The 25338-nt window shown below is 41.3% G+C and overlaps 1 protein-coding gene across 2 annotated transcripts in view; it reads left to right on the plus strand.

Annotated features, from left to right (window-relative positions):
• LOC143111392 (A-type potassium channel modulatory protein KCNIP1-like) overlaps positions 1-22565 on the plus strand; it is a 40894-nt gene extending 18329 nt beyond the window's left edge. Inside the window, exons 1-8 of one of the 2 annotated variants that reach the window (XM_076273621.1) lie at positions 9593-9650; positions 16811-16935; positions 17765-17834; positions 19653-19723; positions 19841-19948; positions 20236-20340; positions 20461-20523; positions 20802-22565. In XM_076273621.1, the coding sequence (XP_076129736.1) occupies positions 9593-9650; positions 16811-16935; positions 17765-17834; positions 19653-19723; positions 19841-19948; positions 20236-20340; positions 20461-20523; positions 20802-20849 (648 nt within the window). In that variant the 3' untranslated portion in view covers positions 20850-22565. Of the gene's footprint in view, positions 1-9592; positions 9651-16810; positions 16936-17764; positions 17835-19652; positions 19724-19840; positions 19949-20235; positions 20341-20460; positions 20524-20801 lie in introns of those variants that run through there. The other variant, XM_076273620.1, reaches the window with a different exon arrangement.
• Positions 22566-25338: the final 2773 nt, after the last annotated feature.

Here is a 25338-nt window from a genome sequence, read left to right on the forward strand (position 1 = left end):
TTCAACACACTTTAGGTCAAAATCACACCGGAATTCTCCTTTAATTTGCTTAGTTTTCTTTGGTCTTAAAATCTCCTGATAGGCTAACAACTTTTTTTTAACGTCCCCCAAGACTGAAATGCACATTCGTTGTCACGGCTACATGAACAAATCTTGCACACAGGAAGAAAGCTTTTTTACATTTTATTTTATTCTCAAAAACATTTGCATCATGTAAAGCAGATCTGTTGGTTACGCAACATAATAAGCTATTTTAAATGTAAAGCTTCCCATGCATATTGCCCCCATGCGTCCGAACCCGAATACAATTTCTAAATATTTGTCCGAACCCGACCCGACCCATGGGTAGCCATGTGTGCGTGCACGTGTGAGCGTGCGTGCGTGTTTGTGTGTGCATGTGTGTGTGCATGTATGTGTGTGTTTGTTTGTGTATGTGTGTGTGTGTGTGTGTGTGTGTGTGTGTGTGTGTGTGTGTGTGTGTGTTTGTGTGTGTGTGTATGTGTTTGTGTGTCAGTTTGTGTGTGTGAGTGTGTGTATGTGTGTGTGTGTGTGTACGCATGCATGTGTGTTTGTGTATGCATGTGTATGTGCGCATGTATTTGTGTGTGTTTGTGTGTGTCTATGCATTTGTGTGTGTGAATGTGCATACATGTACTGTACATGTACGTGTACGTGTACGTGTACGTGTGCATGTGTATGTGTTTGTGTGTGTGTGTGTGTGTGTTTGTGTGAGTGTGAGTGTGTGCATGTAAGAGCTGATGTTCAGCCCTGCTACAGAGCTGGCTGTGAAAGTGAGAAGTAGGAAGTGGCGGTGAGGGAACGGTAACTCTCCCTAGGGGCTGTAGCTGGTGAGCAGCCTCACCTCATCTCACCTCTCTGATGGCCATGTCTGCTGTTCCATGCCTGTGTTCTCTAGAGTGATTCACAATCAAGAGATGTGTGTGTGTGTGTGTGTGTCCCTATCCCTTTCTCTATGTGTGTTTGTGTGTGTGTGTGTGTGTGTGTGTCCCTATCCCTATCTCTATGTGTGTTTGTGTGTGTGTGTGTGTGTGTGTGTGTGTGTGTGTGTGTGTCTATCTATCTATCTCTCTCTTGCTCTATCTCTATCTCTGTGTGTGCGTGTGAGTGAGAGAGACAGAGAGAGAGAGAGAGAGAGATAATGGGTTCAGACCAGGTTCTCAAGCTGTGGCTGTGGGTTTAGAGGTAAAATGTGAGGACAGGAAGAGAGGGCTGGAGAGATGAAAGCCAGATTGAGGCAGCAGAGAGCAGCTCAGAGAGACGGGGGGGGGGAAACCCAGAACTCCTGCAGTGACTCTCGTTATGGATGTCCATACTGACAGTCCTGTCTGATGAAGGAGTCTGTACAAAAGGAGAAGTCTCTCTCTCTCTCTCTTTTTATCTTTTTTTGCTACTTTAACCTGAGACACACGCCCTTTCAATCATCATAACTGTTCTCTCTTTCTTCTTTTTTCTCTCCCGAGCATCTTCTCCATCTCTTACTGCCCATGCCTCCCTCCTTCTCTCGGTTTCTCTCTCTCTCTTTGATTACATCATTGTTTCTGCCTTTCTTTCTTTCTCTTATTCACTACCTGTCTAGCCTCCCAACATGTATTACCCCCAAGGGCATTCCTTTAAAGGCACACTATGCAAGGGCATTCCTTTAAAGGCACACTATGCAGGTTGTTTAACTTAATATGCAAGTTTTTTCGCTTAATTTACCTTCATTTAACAGCTTCAGAGTCATTGGAATGGTTATATGACTTTTTTCGGGTTGAATGGTGGCCGTCTCGCTTCCCCCTAGCGCCTGTGAGCGGAAAAAACACCCTTGCAACTGTGGGCCGGCGGTATTATAACGAGTGTAACGAATTGCTTTACTGCATTTCAATACACATACACGCCAGGCACCGGCTAGAAAAAGGTAGCGATGGAGTTTCTCAGACATTCGTCATGACAGAGCAAGCGAAAAATAAGCAAAAACCGAAAAAAAACAGTAAGGAAATTGCCAATACTGCATAGTTTACCTTTAAAGGAATATTCCACCGTTTGGGGAATTACACTCATTTTCCACCTCCCCTTGAGTTAAACAATTGATTTTTACCTTTCTCCAGTTCATCCAGCCATTTTCTGAGTCTGGCGATACCACTTTTAGCTCCAGCCTAACATAGATCATTGAACCGTTTAGACCATTAGCATCTCGCCTGCTAGCATCACGTTAAAAAGTGACTTAGATTTCCAGTAATTTCCCTTTTTAAAACTTGTCTCATTCAGGCGTAATAATAGAGTCACTAACCAATTTGTCTGCTGCAGGTGCTGCATGATATCATTGTGCTGCTGCGCCCATGGTGTTCCTTGATTATTAGTTTTAAATAGGAAAATTACTGGAAATCTTAGTCACTTTTAAAGGTGATGCTAGCAGGCGAGATGCTAATGGTCTAATCTGGTTCAATGATCTATGCTAGGCTGGAGCTAAAAGTGGTATCGCCAGACTCAGAGAACGGCTGGATGAACTGGAGAAAGGGGAGGAACTCAAGGGGAGGTGAAAAATGAGTGTAATTCCCCAAATGGTGGAATATCCCTTTAAGGCCATCTCAGGCCTAGTCCACACGTACCAAACCGATCTTTTTTTCCTCCGTCTTCCCTGGAACCGTATCAAGAATATTTGCGTCCAAACGGATCCATCTCAACACGACTCAACACGTTACTTTATATCCCAGGCCTATAGGTGCCACTGTTTGTTACAGAAATTGACCAAAGCTTGTGCGCTGTGTAGGCCATACAACAGACAGAGTAGGCTACGACAAAACTGGCTAGTGCAAGTAAACCAGAATTGTTTGTGTGGACTTATAGTGAACTGTCAACTGTAAAACTAATAAACTTAATTTTTACGGTTTGTGAAGGGTGCAGTCCCGTCCTGTATTTGGCTAACGCTGGTAAAAATAATCTCCTTTACTTTCTTTGGTTGTAGGATAGTCCGTGATTCACATTAGTTTTGGTTATCACCGCAAGTGCAAAGGCTAGGCGTACTAGGCTATTCCGTCGCCACATTTATACTATTGCTATAATACCTTTGTTAGTAACAGTCGATACTTTTGCTTGCATCAAATCGCGCATTCGCATTTAGTGCGCATCTATAGGCTTAACATGAGTTCTTAGCGTCTTTGTATGCTCATATCTGACTTCACTATTCATTTATGTTTAAGACATGTAAAATAAATGAATGACACCGGCACTACGCACAAATTAATGTAAACTTACATCGCACTTCCCTAATAACTTAAGTTCTCTCGCATCACTGACAGTAGCGAGAATGCATAAAAAAACACCGGGAAAGACAGTGTTCAGTCCACCAAGTCATAAGCTATCAGCGCTGCGCAGCACCAGTTGTGATATTTATCCTACGGAGTGTAATCGTAGGTAATGTCATGTATGAAAACTAGCATTGTTAGGCAGTACGTGTCAAGTCCAGGGCAGCTGAGGTGTGGCGATGACATCATCGATACGCAAGTAGGATGTGCGGTTTTGCTGTCCAAACAAATTCAAAAGGGCTACGGTTTCAGATTTTTCCACTCTGGGACCAGGTTTCAAAAAAGTGCAGTTTCGGGCAGTGCGTTTACAGGATTCGTTTGGACGGTCGGCCAAGACGAAGCAAAACCCTCAAAGCGTCTCAGTGTGGACGAGCCCTCAATGTGAGAAGTGAGGAGAAAACAAATTTACACTCTGACAACCCCCTCCCCACTTCCTCCTCCTCCTCCACCACCCTCTCTGCCTCTACTTCTTCTCACACTTTTGTATGGTAACTCCCTCCCCTATTCTATTCTATTCTATGTTATGTTCATTTCAAAACTGATCAATTAATCAATTGTGTTTGTGAGGGTCCTTTGGTTCGCAGGAGAGGATGCTACAGACTAATTGAGTGCATTGTGGTGGACTTAATTGAATATCCACACCGGTCTCTGACTGGCCATGACTCTTCCACTGCTTCAGATAGATATAGGACTCCATGTCTCATTGCAGCCGAGGAGAATTATTCATTTTGTAGTGGCAGCACTGGATGTGGGTGTAAACTAACAGAATTATTTATTATTAGATGGTATGGCTTGTCTTTCTGTGAGTGAATATACAAGAGTTTCATAGCATCACAGAAATTGAACTCCAGTGAGATTCTTTATTTAATATAATCCATTGAGCTGCTCAAAGGAGTAAGACTTGGTTGTGGGTGAAAATCCCATGTGGGCACACTGTCATATAGTCCACTTTGAATTACAGGGTACTGATTTTTGTTTATATTTGCAGGATCTACCGATGAAATATCATACAAAGACGGGAGATGTGGGAGAGTGGGATAGAGCAGCCGAAAGGCAGCATTCAAACGCTGTTCAATTTTTCAACTGAATCCATCATATGGTCTCATGTGATCAAGGCAAAGGCAACAGCGTTTTTTTGTTTTTTATTTACAGCACAGTGGTGTGTTTAGTTGAAGTCAGAAACCTCTTACAATGCCCCCCCCCCCCCCTTTTTCATCACCCTTTCATCACCATTGCTGTGAGCCCCTCTGTATCTATGTGGAACTCAAAATCCATAACACTGTCAGGGAGAGAGAGAGAGGGAGAGAGAGAGAGAGAGAAAGAGGGAGAGAGGGAGAGAGACGAGTAGAGGTACAAAAAAGGTAAGCAGCTAAACTGTGGAGAAGAGTTGGTGGGAAGAACGGACTGTACAGACAAGAATACAGAAAAAGAGAGAGAGAAAGAGAGAGAAAGAGAGAGAGATAAAGCAAAAAACAACAAAGCAAAAGATAGAGGGCAGGTGGAGATCTGAGATTATTTATTTATTATATATTTCTTTGCAACAAAGGGAGATTGGCTCGAAGTGTGGAGCAGCACAGGTGTGGGTGAGAACAAGTGTTCGACCGAGTCAGCACTCACTCACTCCCTCGCTCCCTCACTCACTCGCTTCTTCTCCCTGCGTAGCTCAGACTTGCGTACTTCAGAAATACACGAGTACTAGCCTCTCTCTTGTGAGGAGACTTCACTGTACACCAGCAGAAGAAGACAGAAGAAAACCACAGACTCCAAGATGGGAGTAGTCTTGGGCACTTTTTCGATGCACACTAAACAGGTCAACTACAGGAAAGGTAGGGAGAGCAATGAATGAGCTTAATATGATAATGCGTGGCATGTTTCTGTGTGGAAGTAGGGTATTGGTGTGTGTATCTTTGTAAGCCATTTTGTGCATATTTAGGAGTGTGTAGTTATGGTTGTTGCATGTCAGGTGTCTTACTTATGTTTTGCTGTCTGTCTATTGCTGTCATCCATGCATCGCCCCATCATTGTTCAGGGTAACCTCCTTTGTGTCTTCAAAGTATCTTCTGTAGCTTTAGTTAGCAATCTTTCCTTGCTGGGATTGTCTGTGTTGGCGGTTTTCAAGTTTCATGGTTCTGTCATGAAGAGGTATCAAGTGCCCAGGTTTAGATGTGCAAATGGATTGAACCTGTCTGGCAACATGTTCATATTCAATTCATCATGAACTGAAGTACTGTATGTACTTTGAAGAACATTGCAGCATCGTGTTTACTTTTTGCTACTCTGGGTCTGAAAAACTAGACTGTGATATTCTCATCATGCAGTGTCCCACTGGTACATGATAACTGAAAAGTCTGTGATAAAGGTGTGTGTGTGTGTGTGTGTGTGTATGTGAGTGTGTTATGGTTTCACATGTTTGTCTGCCTCTAAGCTTTTGCTAATTTGCTGTGTGTGACAGCCGAGGCTTACTCAATGTAAAGCACTTTGGGTTTGAAAAGTACTGCATGGTGGCTCTTTCCAAAACTATTATCTCCTCATGCGTAGAACTAGCCGGAAGCTGGATTTAATGACGAGGGAGAACAGAAAGAGGGGGGGGGGGCGATGGAAATTACATGAAAAAATGGAAACAGGAGTCTGTGAAGGAGAGATAAGAGAGGCAGATAGAGGAAGAGAAATGAGTAAGAGGAGGCGGATGGTTGCACATCCATAATTATTCATGCCTTTATGTTTAATTAATCTCTACTCTATGCTAAGTTTCTTTATTTACTCAGAATTCTATCATAAACTGTAATGTAAGTCTGCAGTTATCTCCTCAACGCTCTACAAACTCTCTAGTCATATACTGAATATGAAAAAGAACTAGCTTGTGCAATAGAAGTACGAAATGTTTGTATACAGATGTACACACACGTGTTGAATATTTGTGTTGAATGCAAATCACCATCTGTGTAACGCAAATAACTTATCTGTGCACACACAATCTCAACCCACCTTTTGCACAGTCACAAACAAACTGGAACTACACGTGGGCTGAGAAAGATTCTGTATGTGGGCCTATACTGATGTTGGTACAGATGTAGCCTTATTTCAAATCACACACACACACACACACACACACACACACACAGAAACACACGTCCATGCACGTGCACGCACGCACGCACTCTCCTCCCCTCTCTCTCTGTCCCTTTCTTGCTGCGTAGCTGTCTCCTTTCCTTTCTCTTTTTTCAGAGACACTATGTACACACACGCGGACACACAGACAACTCACACACTTAAAAAATAAGCACACACGTGGACACACACACACACACACACACACACGCACCATGCTAAACGGATTAGGGGGTCTGGGCAGAAAGACAAAAAAGCCACAAATATGTTTGAAGCCTTTGCTTAAATACCCCAGAGTCCCCCCCCAGCTTGTGAGTCAGACTCCGATTCAGTTCTGCTGCTCAGAGCATCTGGCCAGTTTTGATTTCCATGAGAAATGGTCAGAACCATCTGGGGGGTTGCGTTTGGATGTGTACTGTTTGAGGAGCACTGCCATTTGATGCCTTTGACAGACAGACAGGGGATGCTGTTCTGTGTTTTCACTTTGAACCAGATACTCTCTCTCTTCTCTCTCGTTCTCTCTCTCTCTCTCTCTCTCTCTCTCTCCCTGAGATAGTGAAAGATGTGAAAGGTTCCTCCTACGTATGTGGATTCTGATGTGCATAGACCTGTTGTTTCAGTCTTGTAAGATGCAACTGGACTCAGCCTCAGAGGACAGGAGCCTCTCAGAGTGGGGTGCTGGCGGGGGGGGGTGTAGCAGGATTTGTTCCCATAATTAGGCTACACAGAGATGTTTCGACTTTGGCTTTTTCTGTCCTCAATTTCTTCCTTCTTTCTATACTCATGCCACCCCACCCCCTGTGATGTTCCCATTCTGTGAACTTCCCTAATTAGCAATGTTAGCTGGGTTCTGTCAAACCACTGAACTAGTGAGCAGATCTCAGGGAACCAAAAACATGGCCCGTGTTTGTATATCAGGAGAGAACTGGGCAGAGGAGAGCTCTCTGCAGAATCAGCTAATTGATATTAATTTCCAATTGAAACACACAGTACTAGAACTGTGAAACAAGATTTTTTTGTTCCACATTGGTGCAGTTATAAGTCAGAAGTCATAAGATAATTCATCAAAATGTAAATCTGGGATTGGATCTGGTTGAAGAGAAAGGATTAGACTACACACTCTGTTAATATGACTTTTCAATTTGTTTTTCTGCACATCATGATCCATACTGGCATACTGGAAACCGAGAAGGGTAGGCATTTGGTCATCACCTTAACGTCTTTTAGGTCAACAGTGAATTAAAGCAACAGTTGTAGTTTCTAAATAATAACAATAGAATGGAGGAACAGTGTATTTTACCTTGTTCTTTAATGTTAACATATAAGGTAGGCAACTTTGGCCTGTCAAAAATGCTCAGATGCTATTTTACAAGCCCATGAACTATTATTAGGCTGGGAAATAAAATGGCCCATTTTAGCAGATATCTTGCACCCCCTCATGGTTATCTGGCACCCATATGTATAATTAAGTGAGCTTTACGCCAGAGACTTTCTAATAAGGAGACACAGCACTTAAAAAATCCTCTATAGAAATGCATGGGGTTAGTTTGTAACGCCAATATGGCTGTTGTCTACACATATCCCACCCCTTCCTCGGCAAAACGTCGACATGTGAATACATTGAGCCAATCATGTGGTGTGATGTGAATACATTGAGCCAATCATATGTTGTGTTGTGAAGACATCTTCCCAATCATGTGTTGTATAGCGTTGCTATATGGCTGCCGAGGGGAGGGACTTGCCTAAAAGGACTTTGTTTACGCTGACTAGCTGCCTAGCACCCAAAGACTGTTCACAATAGGATCCAGGGGCGGTGATCAGAGGGATGGTTTGTGTCACAGCCTGCTATGACATCACACGTTTTTTAGCCATGCACTGAACGCTTCTTACGCAACAATGCCCAGGTCAAAATGTTTTTCCATTCAATGTCATCTTCAAAATAATGACTTCAAACTGATTTTGATAATATACTGACTTCTAATAGAGAGAATGGTGCCTCTGTCATTGCCAAAGCAGGAACGCCTGGTATTGCAGTATGCAGCTTTGGTGTAATGTGCAGGAAAGGTGACCCTTTTTGTCGCTTTTCGATATATTGGGTACCCTTGGCCTTTTGGCATCCGTTTCCAAATGAAACACTATGCCATGGGGTAGTACGATTAAAATTGAAGCCAAGGGGTAAATGCCTTTTAGATGGTAAATACCGATTCTTGTATTGTTTGGCTTTAGTGAGAGTAAACACATTTTAAAATACACAAATACTATGTAACACTTTCTCTCTTTCTCTCTCTCTTCCTGTGTGTGTGTGTGTGTGTCTGTGTGTGTCTGTGTCTGTGTGAGAGAGAGAGAGTAAGTATATTGTATTTTTTGTTATGATTATCTGAACTGCTGCAATCAGCCACAATGTGGTCGTTACAGTAATGCCTGTTTTCTGAGTCAGTGGTTACAGTTTCAACGTTGTGTCCACTGAACAGGAAATACATACCCTCGTGTCAAGAGAAAAGAGGGACGAAAAACGTGATACAGTACTAACATTCATGTTATATCTTCTCATCATCTAAATTGCATAGTTAGTGTATAAATGGACAATTAAGGGAAAAGATTTTGCTCAGATGTCTTTTCAAAACAGTTCTGCCTCAACAACTGCTCTGCACTGATTCAGTGTTGTTTGTACAGCAATATATACCCCATATACACCCCATAACAACAGCAAAGAACCAAAAAAAAGAGAGGGGAGGGGAGTAAGAAAGACAACAAAGAGAGTGAGTTGGAAAGATGAGTTGAAGGAAAATAAGAGTGAGGCAGAATGATAGAAATGGAGATTAATGAGATGGAGAGAGGGATACAAAGACAAGGAGAGAAACTGAGTCAGAAAGAGAAGTAGAAGAGAGAGAATCCAGAAGAGAGAGAGAGAGAGAGAGGGAGGGGCAGAGTGAAATAAGGGACAGCTGGCACGCTATTTTCTCCTCAGCCTGAGAACCAGAGACCGGGAGAGCATCTGTATGTGACAGAAAACAGAGGAGAGGACATGAATCTGTGAGGAACAGCAAAGGACACGATAACAGAGAGATAAGAAAGAGAGAGAGTGTCTCAGAGAGAAAGAGAGAGAGGGTGAGAGAGTAAGAAGGGAAGAAGAGGGAACCGAGCGGCTGTTTGGATACTCAAGTTGCCACGGAGACAACATGGGCGCTGTAGTGGGCACCCTAACCATGCAGACCAAGCAGAGGCGACCATCCAGAGGTACGACCATAACACACACTCAGAGGGGAAGAGATGACACACATCCAGAGATAAAACCACAACACACACTCAGACATCCAGCGGTACGACCATAACACACACTCAGAGAGAGAGACAGAGAGAGAGCGAGAGAGAGAGAGAGGGAGGGAGAGACTTGTTGAAATTGTAATCTCAAATGCTGCTGAATAGAAATTGTACTTTGTGTCTGATGTCTTAAGAATATGTAAGCTATTTTGTTTTTTTACCTGTGAATATTCCATCATACACACACACACAAATACAAAACAAAGCACATGCTGATTGTGGTAATGCTCCTCACACCTGCTAACTACACAGCAAAGATGATTTTCACACAGTTGTGCTTGAGCAAAGACAGGAAATTGGAGTGTGAGGGGAGAAACAATGGGGGGCAGAGAGAGAGAGAGAGAGAGAGAGAGAGAGAGAGAGAGAGAGAGATTAGAGATAAAGAGACTGAGTAGAGAGAGGGAAGAGTGGAGGCTTTTAGGGAATTGTGGCCATAACCATATTTATGCTCCACTGATTAACTTTCTTCCACTGGATAAGCTCTGTAGTTCAGCTCTGTAGTTCGCCATCAGTTGTAGCCCCTACTGTGCATGTGTGGATCATTGTATCTGAATTGGGTCTTGCATTCAAGATCTCTCTGTGATCTCTATGTGTGTTCTTCTAAGTGCAGTTTCATGTCTAAGTGCAGTTTCAAGTGCATATTCATGTCTTGAGTATTGTGCATCTTGTGGTGTTGTATGCACACAGACACACTGTACATCTGTTTGTAAATATGATAGCGAACCCCCACATACAGACCTAAATGAGGTCGGAGTATGTTTGTGTGCGTGTGTGTGTATGTGTGTGCGTGTGTGCCGCATGTACGGTTATATTTCAGCAGTAGTATTAGCACCCACCTCACATAGCATCCCTCTTCCTGTCCACATGCTTGAGAGCCCGGTTGTCATGGAGACAGGTCTGTGAAAGCAAAAAATGGAAGCGGGAACAATAGTGGCTGATGCTGATGGGACCGAGTGAAGAGCAACAGCTACATCTTTCCTGCAGAAACACACAAACCTGCACACACACACACACACACACAAGCTTTTGGGTCACAGTCAGAAACTCACACACACGTCTGACTAATTTAGATGGATTTGTGTCTGGACAATGTGTGAAGAATGTCTGCTATTTGCCCATTATAATCCTAGTGATTAGTCCTGAAAGGCAGAGAGAATTCAGGTGAGGGATTAGCAGACATACGGTATGTGCTGCAGTGGCAAAGGTCGTCCAATCCGTCTGAGGTCTTCTCTCCCTCCTCTCTGCAGGAGAGCATTTGCCCCTCCACATGGACATATACCTTTACAAAATAACTGCTTGCATCTGAAAACAGTCCCTCTAAAAATGTAGCATTTTGTTGTGATTGTGATTGAAAATGACATTATTTACTGCAGAAATTTCTAAAAATTGTGATCCAGGTTCTTGCGATTGTTGATGCCAACTGATTAAAAACGGATTCAAATTGTAGTGATCTTGGGGTAGCTGTGGTGCAGGCGGACGTATCCCGACCACATTTGCACACGGGGATCCCACCCTCATCTCTCTATATCACATCATTTCCTGTCTCTCAGGCAATAAGCCCCAAAAATATGGTGATTTAATGTCAATCACAAACAATGCAGAAATCCCATGGCTTTGCTTCGTTTTTCCTGAACATATTGAGGTAATAAGACAAAATGTGCAATTGTTTGAAAACTGAAGATACTTCAGATACTTCTGAAGATACGTTGAAGACCGCTGTAAAGAGTTTGAGAGTCATCTAGTTGTACCTTCATGAAGTGTCCAATACAGACAAGCAAAATAAACAGTACATGCTCAAAACTGCAGCCTATTTCATCAGGCAACTTTACAGGTTTACTTGGAAAATGCCTAAATTGTAGATGAAAGGTATGTTAGAGGTTTTGTGTGGTGGTGTTATTATATCACTGTTACATAAGAAGTTAGTGTTGCTAACTGTGGTCCACAATCATGTCCGTATCCTTAGCAACTGTACTCTCCTTAAAAACAACCTCAGGTCGTACACATTCATATTTAAACACAGTGAGATCTTCTGTGGGTTTATCTTTTTTCCCCCACTCTTTTGCCCCCAAAGCACTGACTATATGTTTTATATGAGATCCAAAAACCATAATGTGTGAGATTTGATGTCTTCAGACCTGAGATGAAACAGCCATCTAAATAATAAGTAGGGCTAATTATATAACAGCTTTGGCGCACAGAAGAGTGTGTATAATTTGGACCCTGGATCAAGCCTCTTGGTGAAGGGAGCTTATTAAAATAGGGTAGGCATGTCATTTAAAAGTGATATCGCCCGACTTAGAGAGCCTGCTTAGAGAGAGCTCTTCCTACTGATGAATAAGCTGTCATGTGATTTGCTTAGGTATGCAATGCATACAAGAAAGGCAAACTTATGTGACGGAATAAATACATCCAAATTAAAGCTGAACAGACAGCAAGCCAGATTCTTCTCTACGTTTTCTGTGTCGACTTATGTGAGCCAAAAAATAAATAAATAAAAACAATCTAACAAAAACCCCATAACTTACTCATCTTGCTCAACCATGGTGCTCTTTTGATATGAATAAATTGGTGATGACGAACACACAAGTTCAGCGTTTTGAGACTGGGAGAGAGAAACAGAGAGAGCTTAATGATCTGTGGGGGCCGAGAGCGGTGATATGACTGACACGCTAACAGGTGGCAGTGAATATTCAGTGGGGACCGTGAGGTCAGCGGCATCCTGCTGTTGTCCTCCTGTGGGTCTGCTGTGAGAGCTGGCAGCCTGGATGGGAGTCGGTGAGGGCCCAGTCTAGACAGATGGGATGCTCACGGTCGACCAATGCAAAATCAACAATCATATCACTGGTGCCTGCTGTTTAGTGCCCAATTATGTGTAGGTGTTAAACCAGTTGTTAATGGAATGAAGGGTAACAATTCACCACAAAAGCAAATACTAATGTGATTCAGCAAGCCACCGATGTGAGAATTCAAATGTCGGTTTGTAAAGAGCCTTTACTCTTCATGAAAGGCAAAGGGTACAAAGTAATTAGAAATGATAGCAATAATGACATGAATTATATTTCTGGTCTGACATAATACAGTACAAATGTGTTGTCGTAGTAGGTACAATCTGCTGAGGTGATGAATTCATTAAGAATTAGTGCAACTTGTGTCTCAAATAAATTTATATTGTGACACATATTATTTCAACATTAGCCTTAATACATTTCAGACGTTTTTGATGATTTGCAGAGAATATACAGTATTGTACAGGGTATTGATTGATTCATGTGGTTTTGTTGAAACCCAGGATATTTTCTCCTCACTGACACAGTGGTATCCATAAAATGGTTTATAGGCCACATCTCTGTATATACTCTGTACTACCTTCATGTTGACCTAACAGAACATATATTTCACATATAGATTACACTTTTTCCATATAAACATCATCATATGCACCAATAGGACAGGTTGTTTGTTTGCAATTGGCGCAAGGTTTATATTTAGAGTCAGGATGAATCATCTAAAAGTCTGTTAGGGCGGCATAGGGAGCTTAAAATTATTCTGCCCTTCCTCATTGATTTAGTTACTCATGCAGTTTCACATTTTAGACTAAGTGCAGAGTTGAGTTTTTCTTTCTGTCAGATAGTAAACAACTAATGAGCAATCCATTTCCATTACGCACGTAGTGAGTAACAAACAAACAAACAACCTGGGGGGGGCACCAAACCTGTAACACTTATTTACTATTTTCTCTCTCTCTCTGTCTCTCTCTGTGCGTGTGTGTGCGTGCACTTACAATACAATATGTATTGTGTATAAAATGTGTAATTATCAAGTTTAACCTTGCTATTCAAACTATCATTGACAAGTGAGAATATTTCTGGCACATTCCCCACATGTGTTTGTATTCGGGCCTCATAGCTCGTTCATGATGGAGACTCCGAGCAGGAGGGTTCGGCCTTAAATGATGAACGTCTTTCCTTCCTCTCCGCTGTGGCCCGTTAGCCCGAGTTCTCTGCTCAGCAGTCGGAGTTGCTCTAAATATTTTATGGCCTCAAATCTTCAATCTTAAATCACCCTCTCTGCGTCCCTCCATTCATCTCTGCGACCCCCCCCCCCTCCCCCCACACACACACACACACACACACGCCTCCAGGCCTTCCGCATATTTTGTAAGTCCTCTCCTCTGGTTTTCAACGTTCCTGTGTAAGCATGCCACCCAGTGCCACTCTGTTCATTGTTCTCGACTTGCTTGTTTGTTTTTTCTGAGTTTTAAATCTGTTTATGCGTCTATTTGTCTCCTCTTTTATGTCTTTTGTTTCTCTCCGTCAGAAGAGTCTCTACTGGATCCCTCACACCCCTCCTTTATATCTCCTCCTTCTCTCATTTCACATCTGTCAGTTTTCCTCCTCAATGTGTTAATTAGTGTGAAGTGATTATAAAATGCAACGATTCCCATGTTTCATGGACGCTATATTGAACAGATGTTCCTCAGTCAAAAACAAAAATGTTCCCTGTTGTCATGAAAATTAAACAATTCTCCCTGTTTCATCCGTCTCTAGGCAAATATCATGGAAGAATTTTTGGAAAAGCAAATGTCTAAATAAGATTTTGAAGAGAGTAATAATAGTAACAAGGTCCTTATATGTAATGTAAAGGCTCTGAGATTGTGTGCTTAAAGGGCAAATGGCAGAGGCCCTCTCATGGGTAACTGCTCAGATGTTTCAAATCTTCCTCCAGATTAGTGGGCAGCCAGAGGACACTGGGTGTATTTGCATGATGGGCATTATCGGCAATGAGCCCTGCTCTCCCAGAGCAGAAGCTGCCAACAGGAAGAGACAGAATCACTGCCTAGCCCACAGCACCAAGCAGCAAACCAAATGAGCCACTTTATACAGATCAACCTCTGAACCTGAATTTATGCCCTCGCTTCCAAGACTTCCAAACAGCTACTATGTATCAGCCATTGGTTTCAAATCGCTGCATTATAGAACAGAGCACTTCAGTCCCTTTCCCACCCACTGCATTGCATTGTTGTTTCATCATGCTGTTCAGTTTAAAAACCTTATTCAAAATCTATACTATTCTATTGTGGCTGTATTTTATTCCAGAGCCATAGTATTCTATTTTGTATTATGGTATTCTATTATATCTTATCCACAACTTTCCCAACGGCCAATAAGACTCGCAGGAAAGTTGTGAATACTATTCCATTCAACAGCACTGAACAAACTCCTTGGTGAGAGTGGCGTATGTCCATCTCCCTGATGGCAAAAGAAAGTAACGTACGGTCCGTCTGTTCCTGAGGTGGCAAGAGAATGAGCTGGGTGGTGAGAGAATGGGCAGGGATCCAACGGAAGGAAACAGGGCGGTGCTGAAACAGGTGTTTTGACAGACTCCATAAATCACCAGCTAAGGCGCGTTGGCTGGAGCCCAGACAGATGATGACCAGCGATCCGGGCGAGAACGTCCGACATGGCTCAAAGTTATGGGTCTGACAAAAAACTTGTCCCCGGCCCATCAGGTGTGACATGTGGTGTGGTGTGTTACTGAAATAGGCTGAGGCATGGTCTGCATGGCTTCTACTGATGGGAGAGAGCTGAACTCAGATCAGCTCCGTGGCACGGGGTCTGTCTGTCTGTCTGTCTGTGGTGAAGGATGATGGGCTCCCTCTGGGCTGCACTTCTACACGTTTTCTCATCTGCTCAGCCAAATTCACTTATCCTTCATGCCCGAGTATCTGTCCCGCTTATGTCCCAACTTTTCTGCAGGGCTGACAGCTGACAGATCACTGTGTGTGTGTGTGTGTGTGTGTGTGTGTGTGTGTGTGTGTGTGTGTATGTGTGTACATTTTTATTTACATCAACTTGCGTAAATAAGAGTGTAGCTTAACAATATCACAACTTGCTTCAGTTTCTTCAGTAGTTGTCCTCAAGCCATAGGCTATTGCAGTATATCCTTATCTGATCCTTTTTATTGCTGAACAGTGCCTGCTGGAACTTTTAATGTGTTCATTCTCAACCAATACACCAATCAACCAATACAGAAGTAATAGCAGTATTTTCTGCACAATCTTGCTTTGTTTGGTTAATATCTAATCTCTATCTCTATTTTAACTTTTAGGGGCTCCATAATGTTATTTTGATTTAAGCATTTTTCTTTTTAAATTTCCAATTTCCTCTTTCACACTATTACCCTCTGAGAAGGAATCAGTGAGGTTTTATTAAGGTCTAGACTCTCAAATCACATATAAACCAGAGCCCTGTTTGGCAGTTTGGTGAGGTTTAAAGGTCACAGTCATCATATTTCCTGTCTGACTGCCCTCCCCTGTCTTCTCTTATTAAATTTCCCCATAGATCACTTCGTTTGAATATTCTCCTGCATAATTGCAGTTTACATGACCGTGTAACTGCTGTCCAGTCGGGCAGCTGTTCTGATTAAATGTTCAAACGATCTTTCTATGGCCGAGTAGCTGCCAGACTGGTGAGCGTCTGTGAGTAAATGTCACAGGGATCTGTGGCAAGAGGTGTCTACTTTTAAGTCATTTTTAATGTCAATGGATAAGCACTTGTTTTCAGTTAATCCGTGCAACACCAATTGCATTTTAAGGCCATCTAGCCATCAGTTTGTTATTTCAGAGCTGGGAAACTGTAGACTGCTAGAACTATTAAATCATAAATTATTTTATACATAAATGTAATTATATAATAAAATATACATTATAGATATGACTTATAATAATAATTTAATGCATAGTTATTAAATGTGTCTGGAGACAACATATGCATCAGATTAAATTTTGTGTTTCATTCAAATTTCATGCTGTACAGTATTTTTCATCTTGTTCATATTATGTATTTCTATAATATATCTCCTGCTGCTGGAATTAAATTGCATTTCTCAGCAGTAGATAGAGGTTACCACCCTGAGAGTTGCTTTTAGATTTATGTTCTGATAAAACTGATGAGAAATGAATGAGTATGAGAAACAAATTCAATGTACAACTACTTCCATATGATGAGTGATATCTGTGCATGGGGAAAAGGTAGATTTGTGACCTAAGGGCTGACCTAGATGGCTTGTGTCCACAGATAAGCTTGACGATGAGCTGGAGATGACTATGGTGTGCCATCGGCCGGAGGGGCTGGAGCAACTGGAGGCCCAGACCAACTTCACCAAGCGAGAGCTGCAGGTCCTCTACAGGGGCTTCAAAAACGTGAGCACTGCCCATGCACAGACCTGCTTTTGCAAGTCCATCTGTTTGCTAACTCGTCTAGATGCCCACTCCTGGCTGGCTCACCACTACTCTGCTTTCCATTTGGTTTCACAAGTAAACTCCCTACCTCGATTTCACCCCCCCCCCCCCTTACCAGCACAGCACAATCCCCACATTCAAAGCCACTTTGAAGCAAGTCCCTCATGTTCTATATTTGGCTCAGCTCATCTTTGTCTGTGAAAAGCAGATACCCATTTAGTCTTGCCAATTCACCTCCCATGCTGCTAATCTGGATGTGCTGGCCCCTGCAGCAGAGATCTACCCTGCCTGTCATATTCCATAATGAGAACAATTACGTGATGCATTACACACTTCACGTCAAAAGCACACAAACGCCACAAACACGAGTGCCCGCGAAAGCTGCACTCTCTACGCACAAACACACAGGGTTCTGAAGCAAATAAAGTAGATGGTTCATCATAGCAAAGAGTGCAGTAGTATTTCAGGTGACTCGTGTTGGGTAAGAGGGTCTAGGTAAAGCCAATGCCTTGAAACAGCTTTTGGGAATAACAAACAGAACAACAAAATGAATTATTATGTAATGCATAGTTTTGCATTGACAGATTATACACCCATTACTAACCCACGTTAACTATGGAGTTGTCAGGTGTATTGAAGCCCACTTCCTTGTATATCTAATTAGTGCTCAGAGACCCATATGCTCGGTTGCTGTTAATTGAATTCCACAGGCAAACGGCATACAGATGTTCTCTCTGGTGGAGTGGAGAGGGTTGAGAGATTAATGATCTTTGACTCTTTTCCCCATCAGGAGTGTCCCAGTGGAGTTGTGAATGAGGAGACGTTTAAACACATCTATGCACAGTTCTTTCCGCATGGAGGTACACGTATCTATTCCGTCTATTCTCGACTTGCCTGAGGGTAACACTGAAGTGTCATTTCAAACAAGTTCACAAAGTTTTATAAGGCATTCACTTCTCCTTGTGGTATTTATTTTATGCCTCTAAGCCAGCATCAATGTTTCTCATAATACAAAATTATGTTAACACAAATGTTATTGGGTCATTCTATAATGCAGGGGACATTTTGAGAAAATGTTTTTTATCATTAAACTTTTTTATAGTCATAGAACGCTCTTCAAAGTTAACATGACTATTAAGTATTTACTAATCTTAAACCTGTAAGACTTCAAGTATTTATTTTAATTATGTATTAACAGAAAAATCTGTCAACTCTGTTAGAGACAAACTCGGTAAAATATATATATTTAGCAAATGTGATACATTTTAAAATGATGTCTTCCCTAAGAGAATCTTGGTCTCTACACTCACTGAAGCAACTTTAAATTGGATAAGATTGATTGGTGCATATTTTCTGAAAAAAAGATAGCTTTAACATATATGACATATATATATATATATATATATATATATATATATATATATATATTAAAAAGAAATACTGTGGTACATATATTAGTTGTAACACATCTTCTGATTTACATTTAAAACAAGAATACATATTTAATCATCATAATCATCAAGCAGTGCCCTGTTTAGTTGTTTTATTCTAGATACATACTTTATCATCATTAAATGAGCAAAATCTTAAACAAACAGAGTTGACACTCTCATTCAACGTGCTTAAATGCTATTGAACACATATGACTCACATATGACAGAATTAACTGAATTGACGATAACAGAGTTGACATTTCCCATTATTTTGTGGCTTTGCTCCACATCCTAACCTCAAACTAGCTTCCGCATGATATGTATAAAAAAACAGAATTGAATGGATTTTAATATTTTTTTATTTTTAAATGTGTATCCTCAACATGTTGTTCAAATTAATGAGAGAAGAAGCTTAAATGTATACTATGCAGGTTTAGATATTTTTAGCGAGTTTAGAGCTCCCTCTAGAATTGCAATGTATTTATATGTTACTCTGCTATTGTAAATAGCAAACTTCTCTTCTTCTATATATAAAGCATTGTTATTGGTGAAAGGTTGTTTTAATTAACATAATTGTTCAAAATTGATTCCATAAAGATGTTTTTTTTAAATAACTAAATCTTTATCTTGGAGACACAAAATGTAGGCTACCCCGAATTATAAAATCTCCCTATTACATTAGAATGTAAAGCTTATAATAAGTAAGGGATAACGGCCGCCAAGGTGTCCTGTTATACGGAATTATTGGACGAGGGCGAGGGGCAAAGACATCCCCGACACGCAGCGGAGAGGAGTTGCCTCCGCCCGAATTAAACACTTCTGCAGTTCATAACTTCCCCATGATTTTATCAGTGTTTATATGAAAATAACATTCATCAACATTGTTCGGATGTGAATGTGATAAAATTAAATTACATTGAATATATGCATTCATAACACACCATGGTTGCATCCAATGCACGAAAATGTTATTCAGTATGGCCTTCACAGTTTAAACTGGGTCATGGCAGTTCTTGTATGCTAGAAGCAGATTTATTGTTTTGTCTGTTTTACCTTGTAAACCAAATGTATGATATATGGTAACACAACTTGGAGGGCCACATTTCAGTGACAAGTGGGGCTACATTAATGTACAAGAACTTGGACAAACTGTACAATTTAATTTTTTTCTTCACACAATTGTCCTGTACGTCTTGTTTAATCAATGATTTACTCCATTCATGTCTGACTTCTCTCTTGTAACAGATGCAAGCACATATGCTCATTACCTTTTCAATGCATTTGATTCAACAAAGAATGGCTCCATCAAGTTTGAGGTACATCGCAAATTACCAAAAAGAGCACTGACTTCTTAACTCTTACCTTGTGCTCTGTTCTTCCATAGAACATTCACTGTAAATCCCTCTGTTTTCTCCTCATCTCTCATCTGTTAGGATTTTGTGATGGGACTATCCCTCCTGCTGCGTGGATCAACACGTGAAAAACTTGAATGGACATTTCAATTATATGACATCAATAAGGACGGTTACATTAGCAGAGAGGTAAAGAAATGTATTGTGTTTGTACATTTTCCTCTTTTTCCTGTGTGTGTGTGTGTGTGTGTGTGTGTGTGTGTGTGTGTGTGTGTGTGTATGTGTGTGTATGTGTGTGTGTGTGTGTGTGTCTGTGTGTGTGTGTGTGTGTGTCTGTGTGTGTGTGTGTGTGTGTGTGTGTGTCTGTGTGTGTGTCTGTGTGTGTGTGTGTGTGTGCCCCTTTCTCTCTTTTCATGTTTGCACAGTGTAATGCACGGTACAGTGCATTTACTGGCACTGTATTTTCTGTTTCACAGGAGATGACTGAGATTGTGAGAGCAATTTATGATATGATGGGGAAGTATACTTACCCTGCATTGAAAGGTGATGTTCCCAAACAACACGTGGATGCTTTCTTTCAGGTCAGTGCAGGGCAGTCTGTTAGTTATGAGCACGTTGTGTATGAAAGCTCTACAAGCAATGTTTAATGTTTAATAGCATATTATGATTGCCTCCATAACAGTATGTGTTTGAATCAACAGAAAATGGACAAAAACAAAGATGGGGTTGTAACTTTAGATGAGTTTGTCCTGGCATGTCAAGAGGTGAGGTTTTTTATGGTGGTGTTTTCCCTGAAGCCTAGAGAGAGAGAGAGAGTGTGTGTGTGTGTGTGTGTGTAAGAGAGAGAGAGAGAGAGAGAGAGAGAGAGAGAGAGAGAGAGTACTGCACCTTCATCCTTCATACATGTGTAAAGAGTTACTATGCAATGAATATACTGTACACTATGTTGTGGTTCATAGTCCCATCTCCATTCCTTATTTACTCATGTAAACACTGACATCTTGTGGATATCAAGTGAATTGCTTCTTCTGATGTACTTCAGGATGAAACCATGATGAGGTCGATGCAGCTCTTTGAGAATGTAATATAGAGGCAGGCGGAGTGGACAAAGATGGAAAGCAACTGGCCATAGAGCTGACAGGAGCAAAGAAGTGCCCACAGAGAAGACCTTTTGTGTGTGTGTGTGTGTGTTTGTGTGTGTGTGTGTGTGTGTGTGTGTGTGTGTGTGTGTGTGTTTGTGTGTGTGTGTGTGTGTGTGTGTGTGTGTGTGTGTGTGTGTGTGTATGTGTGTGTGAAGAGAGAATGAGAGAACATGGGGCTTGCTATTTAGTGCCAATACATATACATGATAAATAAACGTACATCTTGAGTGGCTCCCAGGGGAAATTTATAGTGATCACAATTCTTTTGGTTCTGTTTTTGAAGGAGACGTAGTCCTTGTAGAACCCTGTGTCCCCCCCCCCCCTGTGTCTACTGAGTCAGATTGGTCCAGAATGGCCTGGAATGGCCACCACTTGGTTTGACTCAACCCAAATGACAATTCAGTCTGTCCTCGGGCACTGTTTGGGGAACTGTCCAGCTCAATTTACTTATGTCTCTCTGGACACTATCGCCTCCCGTTGGACAGATACCAAAAGTGTGACTCAGACGCCTCCCCTGCTGGTGGAAAACAGAACTGCAGTGGAAAATATCTTGGACTTCGTCTCACTCTCGAATTTGCATGTTTTCAAATGAAGAGGCATCCCTTGAGTTGTCTGATTGTGAATTTGGTTGAGCCTCTAAATTATATGAAATATGTATTTATTATTTTATTTATGTAAATTATATATTGTGTACATTTTGCAATTGGCCTCATTCTGATAGTTTACTGGTTGTCCAAATTATATGTTCATGGCATGTATTGAGTGTCATGATATTATTGTTGTGTGTTCTTGTGTCCTGTTGTTTGCCAATTTTTCTGTCTGACTGTCTGTCTGTCTCTTTCTCAACGTCTTCTGCCTTGTCTAAATATACGTGACTCATATCTTTAGAAATATATGAGCGATTAGACTCATTGAAACATTTGTTTTAAAAACAGATTGCAAGCGCAAAACTGCATGATTTTGTGTTGAGGATATGAATTGCTATGAAATATGGAATCATGAAAATCATGTAAATGACTCTGGGTCTGAAAAACTAGACTGTGATCTTGTGATCTTGCAGTGTCCCACTGGTACATGAAAACTGAAAAGTCTGTGACAAAGTGTGTGTGTGTGTGTGTGTGTGTGTGTGTGTGTGTGTGTGTGTGTGTGTGTGTGTGTGTGTGTGTGTGTGTGTGTGTGTGTGTGTGTGATTGTTACAGATTGTAAAAAAGTGATCTTAACCACCTTACTTCACCAAACTCTGTATATGTAAACATAGTATCTTCTCCACTATGTCCATCTGTTGTACGGAGAAATAGAGCAGATATATATTTTACAGACCTAAACACATAACTGTCACTAAGACAGTATGTGAGCATCAATAATTACAGTATGACATTCCTATTTTTTGGGTGACATACCTCGGTCAGTGTTTTAGTGTATATTTGCCATTTGTGTACATAAAAGCTTTTATTCAGATTTTACAAATTCAGAATAAAGATTTTATTTACAGACCTAACTGTTTACACAACACAGAGAGATGTCCTTTTTGTGCTGGATGATAATCAGCGGACAGTACAATCTGACTGATATTGAAAAATACACTAAATATTTGTCTGTACAGGTAGCATGTGATGAAGTGACTTTCAGGCAAAGGCAGTGTAACAGCATCTCTGGCAATGTGCTGTGCAGAGCTACGATTATCAAAGAATAAATCTTACAAGAGGAAAACACACTCAGGTGTCTTCATTTGCTGCATTTATAACCTTCCATCTGCACACAACAGCTGCATCAAAATGTATTAATGTTGACCACAACAATTTATGATTTGTATACTTGGAGACTTTTCACACAGAGACGGCTCTCAACTTGCATTTTCAGTGTAGGCCTATCTTTACTGTGAGGTAAGTAACCTATTTTAAGCTGAAAATACTTTAAAAATAATGTTGAAAAGAACATAAAACAAAGAAAAAAGGAAAGAAAGAAAACATTCTAATAATAGGATGCAGGAAATCTTGAATTTGTACATGATTTAATTGCTGAGACTGCTCCAAACAGTGCCCTGTTTAGTTGTTTTATTCTAGTGATAGACTACGTAGCACTGACTGAGAGCGTTCTACATTTAATAATGTTTACATATCTGTCACAAAGGTACATTATTCATTTTGCTGTTCTCAGAGGTGTGATATAGGCCTAGGCCTAGACTTTCCAGGTTTAAAAAAAATGCAATTTACAAAGAGATGAGGTAACTCTAAGTTGCCATTAAATATGCATTAGCACAAACCTCCATTCACATTGGCCAAGGGGCATTTATGCTGTTCATACCATGCAATTTTACAGACTATACAGGAGATGGCGGTGTAGCCTAACTTTGTCTGAGCTCTGTTGAGAAGAGTTAGAAGATGACGTCAACCACTCCCTTGAACGAGGTCCGAGAGGTCATGAGACTTCCTGTATCAATTCGCAGGAACGGGAGTGCTTATTAATGACTGCTCTACTAAATGCCTCCCTCCAGACATCGAGGGAAGGGCTTTCCCAATCTCTTTGCATCTATCGGGACTGTTTGGTGAACTAAACTACGTGAGCCCATTGCAGTCGATAACAACACGGGAAGAATGTGTAGGGGAATGTGTGTGTGTGTGTGTTTCTGTGTGTGTGTGTGTGTATGTGTATGTGTGGTGGGGTGTTCACCTGGCAAGGGCCATAAAAGCCCCGCACAGAGCTGAGGCAGGTTAAATCACTTGATAATGGACAGTGCGGGCTCGCCAGTCCCTCCGCGCTCCCATTTGAGACGGGTCAATTCCTGGGAGTCAGCACTCAGAGATTGGGGGGCGGGGTGGCAAACAGCTAACACAGAACATAAAGGCAATTTTTGCGCTCCCAGCGGACTCCCCTGATCTCTGTCTGCGTGAAGACCTAAGTGCTTCCGTGCTGCGGCAGGCATAATCATCTGCATTCAGACAACCAATGTGGGTTTGTTGTTTTCAGGCTATGATCTATGACGGAAGGCTTTGTTTTACTAAAAGAAAAGACCCTTGAGCATCTCCAAAAGGTAGAGCTGAGCAAATATCTGGGCCACTACCATAAGCATATGGAGAGAGAACAAAGAAAGTAGCCGACATAATTCACAGCAAACGGGCCAGAAGTTTGAGTTTTTTTTACAGAAAATGTGAGAACATTTTATTACTGTTTCATCAGTATTTACATAATTATCAAATGCAAACTATAATACATGGATGAATGCAATAATTCTCTTTTTAATTACACAAGTCAATGGAAAACCTGGAGGGATTTTACAGGATAATTTCAATAATTAGGCCTATTATTACTGTTTACATGTGGAAACCCCTACATGTGATCATTTCTTCTGCACTGCATGGATTTGAAGCCCTAGACACTAGTGCAATGTTCATAAATGTGAAATACTTACAAATCAGACATTTAATTTCAACAGCAACACTACCAGTAGCCATATTCTCTCTGAACCTTCTTTTTATCTTTTCACTCTGTGTGCATTGTTGACATCTTCTTATCCAGATATTTGTATCAGTTGAAGCCCTTGAGTTTATTATGGTATTGATTCATCAATAATGGTATATGTGTGTTTGTTTTCTCAGACGTAAGGTCTGTAACATGCACACACATGATGCAAAACAAACATGAGTTCAATTTTGCAGATATGAATGAATACTACTGAATACTGAATATACTATGAATATATGTGTGTATGTATGCACGTTGTGTAAATTGTTTTGATCTTGCTTGTTTTCATAAAAGATATTTATACTTCTTGGCTGTTTCTTGTTCCAATTTCCAAAAAAGAGAGACACCATATATTATAAACATAAGCTTTTAAAAATAACCATTCTTTCTTTTTTATTTCCTCCATATTGTTACATTTGTCAGTACTGAGCTCTGTTTGGACTAGGGCAGAGCGTTGGAGGTAGTGCACATATGGGAGGGTCCAAGAGTGTCTGCGACCTGTCAGTCGGTCAATATGCCACACTGGGGGTGGGAGCCAGCACATGGACGCATGAACTAGTCCTCTCCACAGGTCTCTGTGGCAGCATCCACGCTGGGCTTGTGCTTATGTGTGTGTGTGTGTGTGTGTGTGTGTGTGTGTGTGTGTGTGTGTGTGTGTGTGTGTGTGTGTGTGTGTGTGTGTGCGTGCGTGCGTGCATTTTATCTGGGAGAGAATACATCCATGATTCACTGAACACTATGAGCGAGCAGTCTTTTGAAGATCCTGCCTTGGATTCCAGTTCCCCAACGTGCCCCCATTCAGCAGTTTAGTAACCAGTTTCTTTGATCAACAGTCAAAATAAAAGGTTTGGCTTGGTAACTGTTGGTCCTTTAGCAACAAAAGCCATTTGACGTAATGGTCCATCTGTTGCTCAGGAAAACCCCCAGTGGCCTATCTGCAAAGAAGTTCTCGGAATTCCTGGGGTTCCTTTTTGC

Source organism: Alosa pseudoharengus, unplaced genomic scaffold (genome assembly GCF_046254945.1).
Source record: "Alosa pseudoharengus isolate Yale_2024_CS ecotype anadromous, Long Island Sound unplaced genomic scaffold, YU_APseudo_1.1 YU_APseudo_1.1_scf_8, whole genome shotgun sequence".
In the NCBI taxonomy this organism is placed as follows: domain Eukaryota; kingdom Metazoa; phylum Chordata; class Actinopteri; order Clupeiformes; family Clupeidae; genus Alosa; species Alosa pseudoharengus.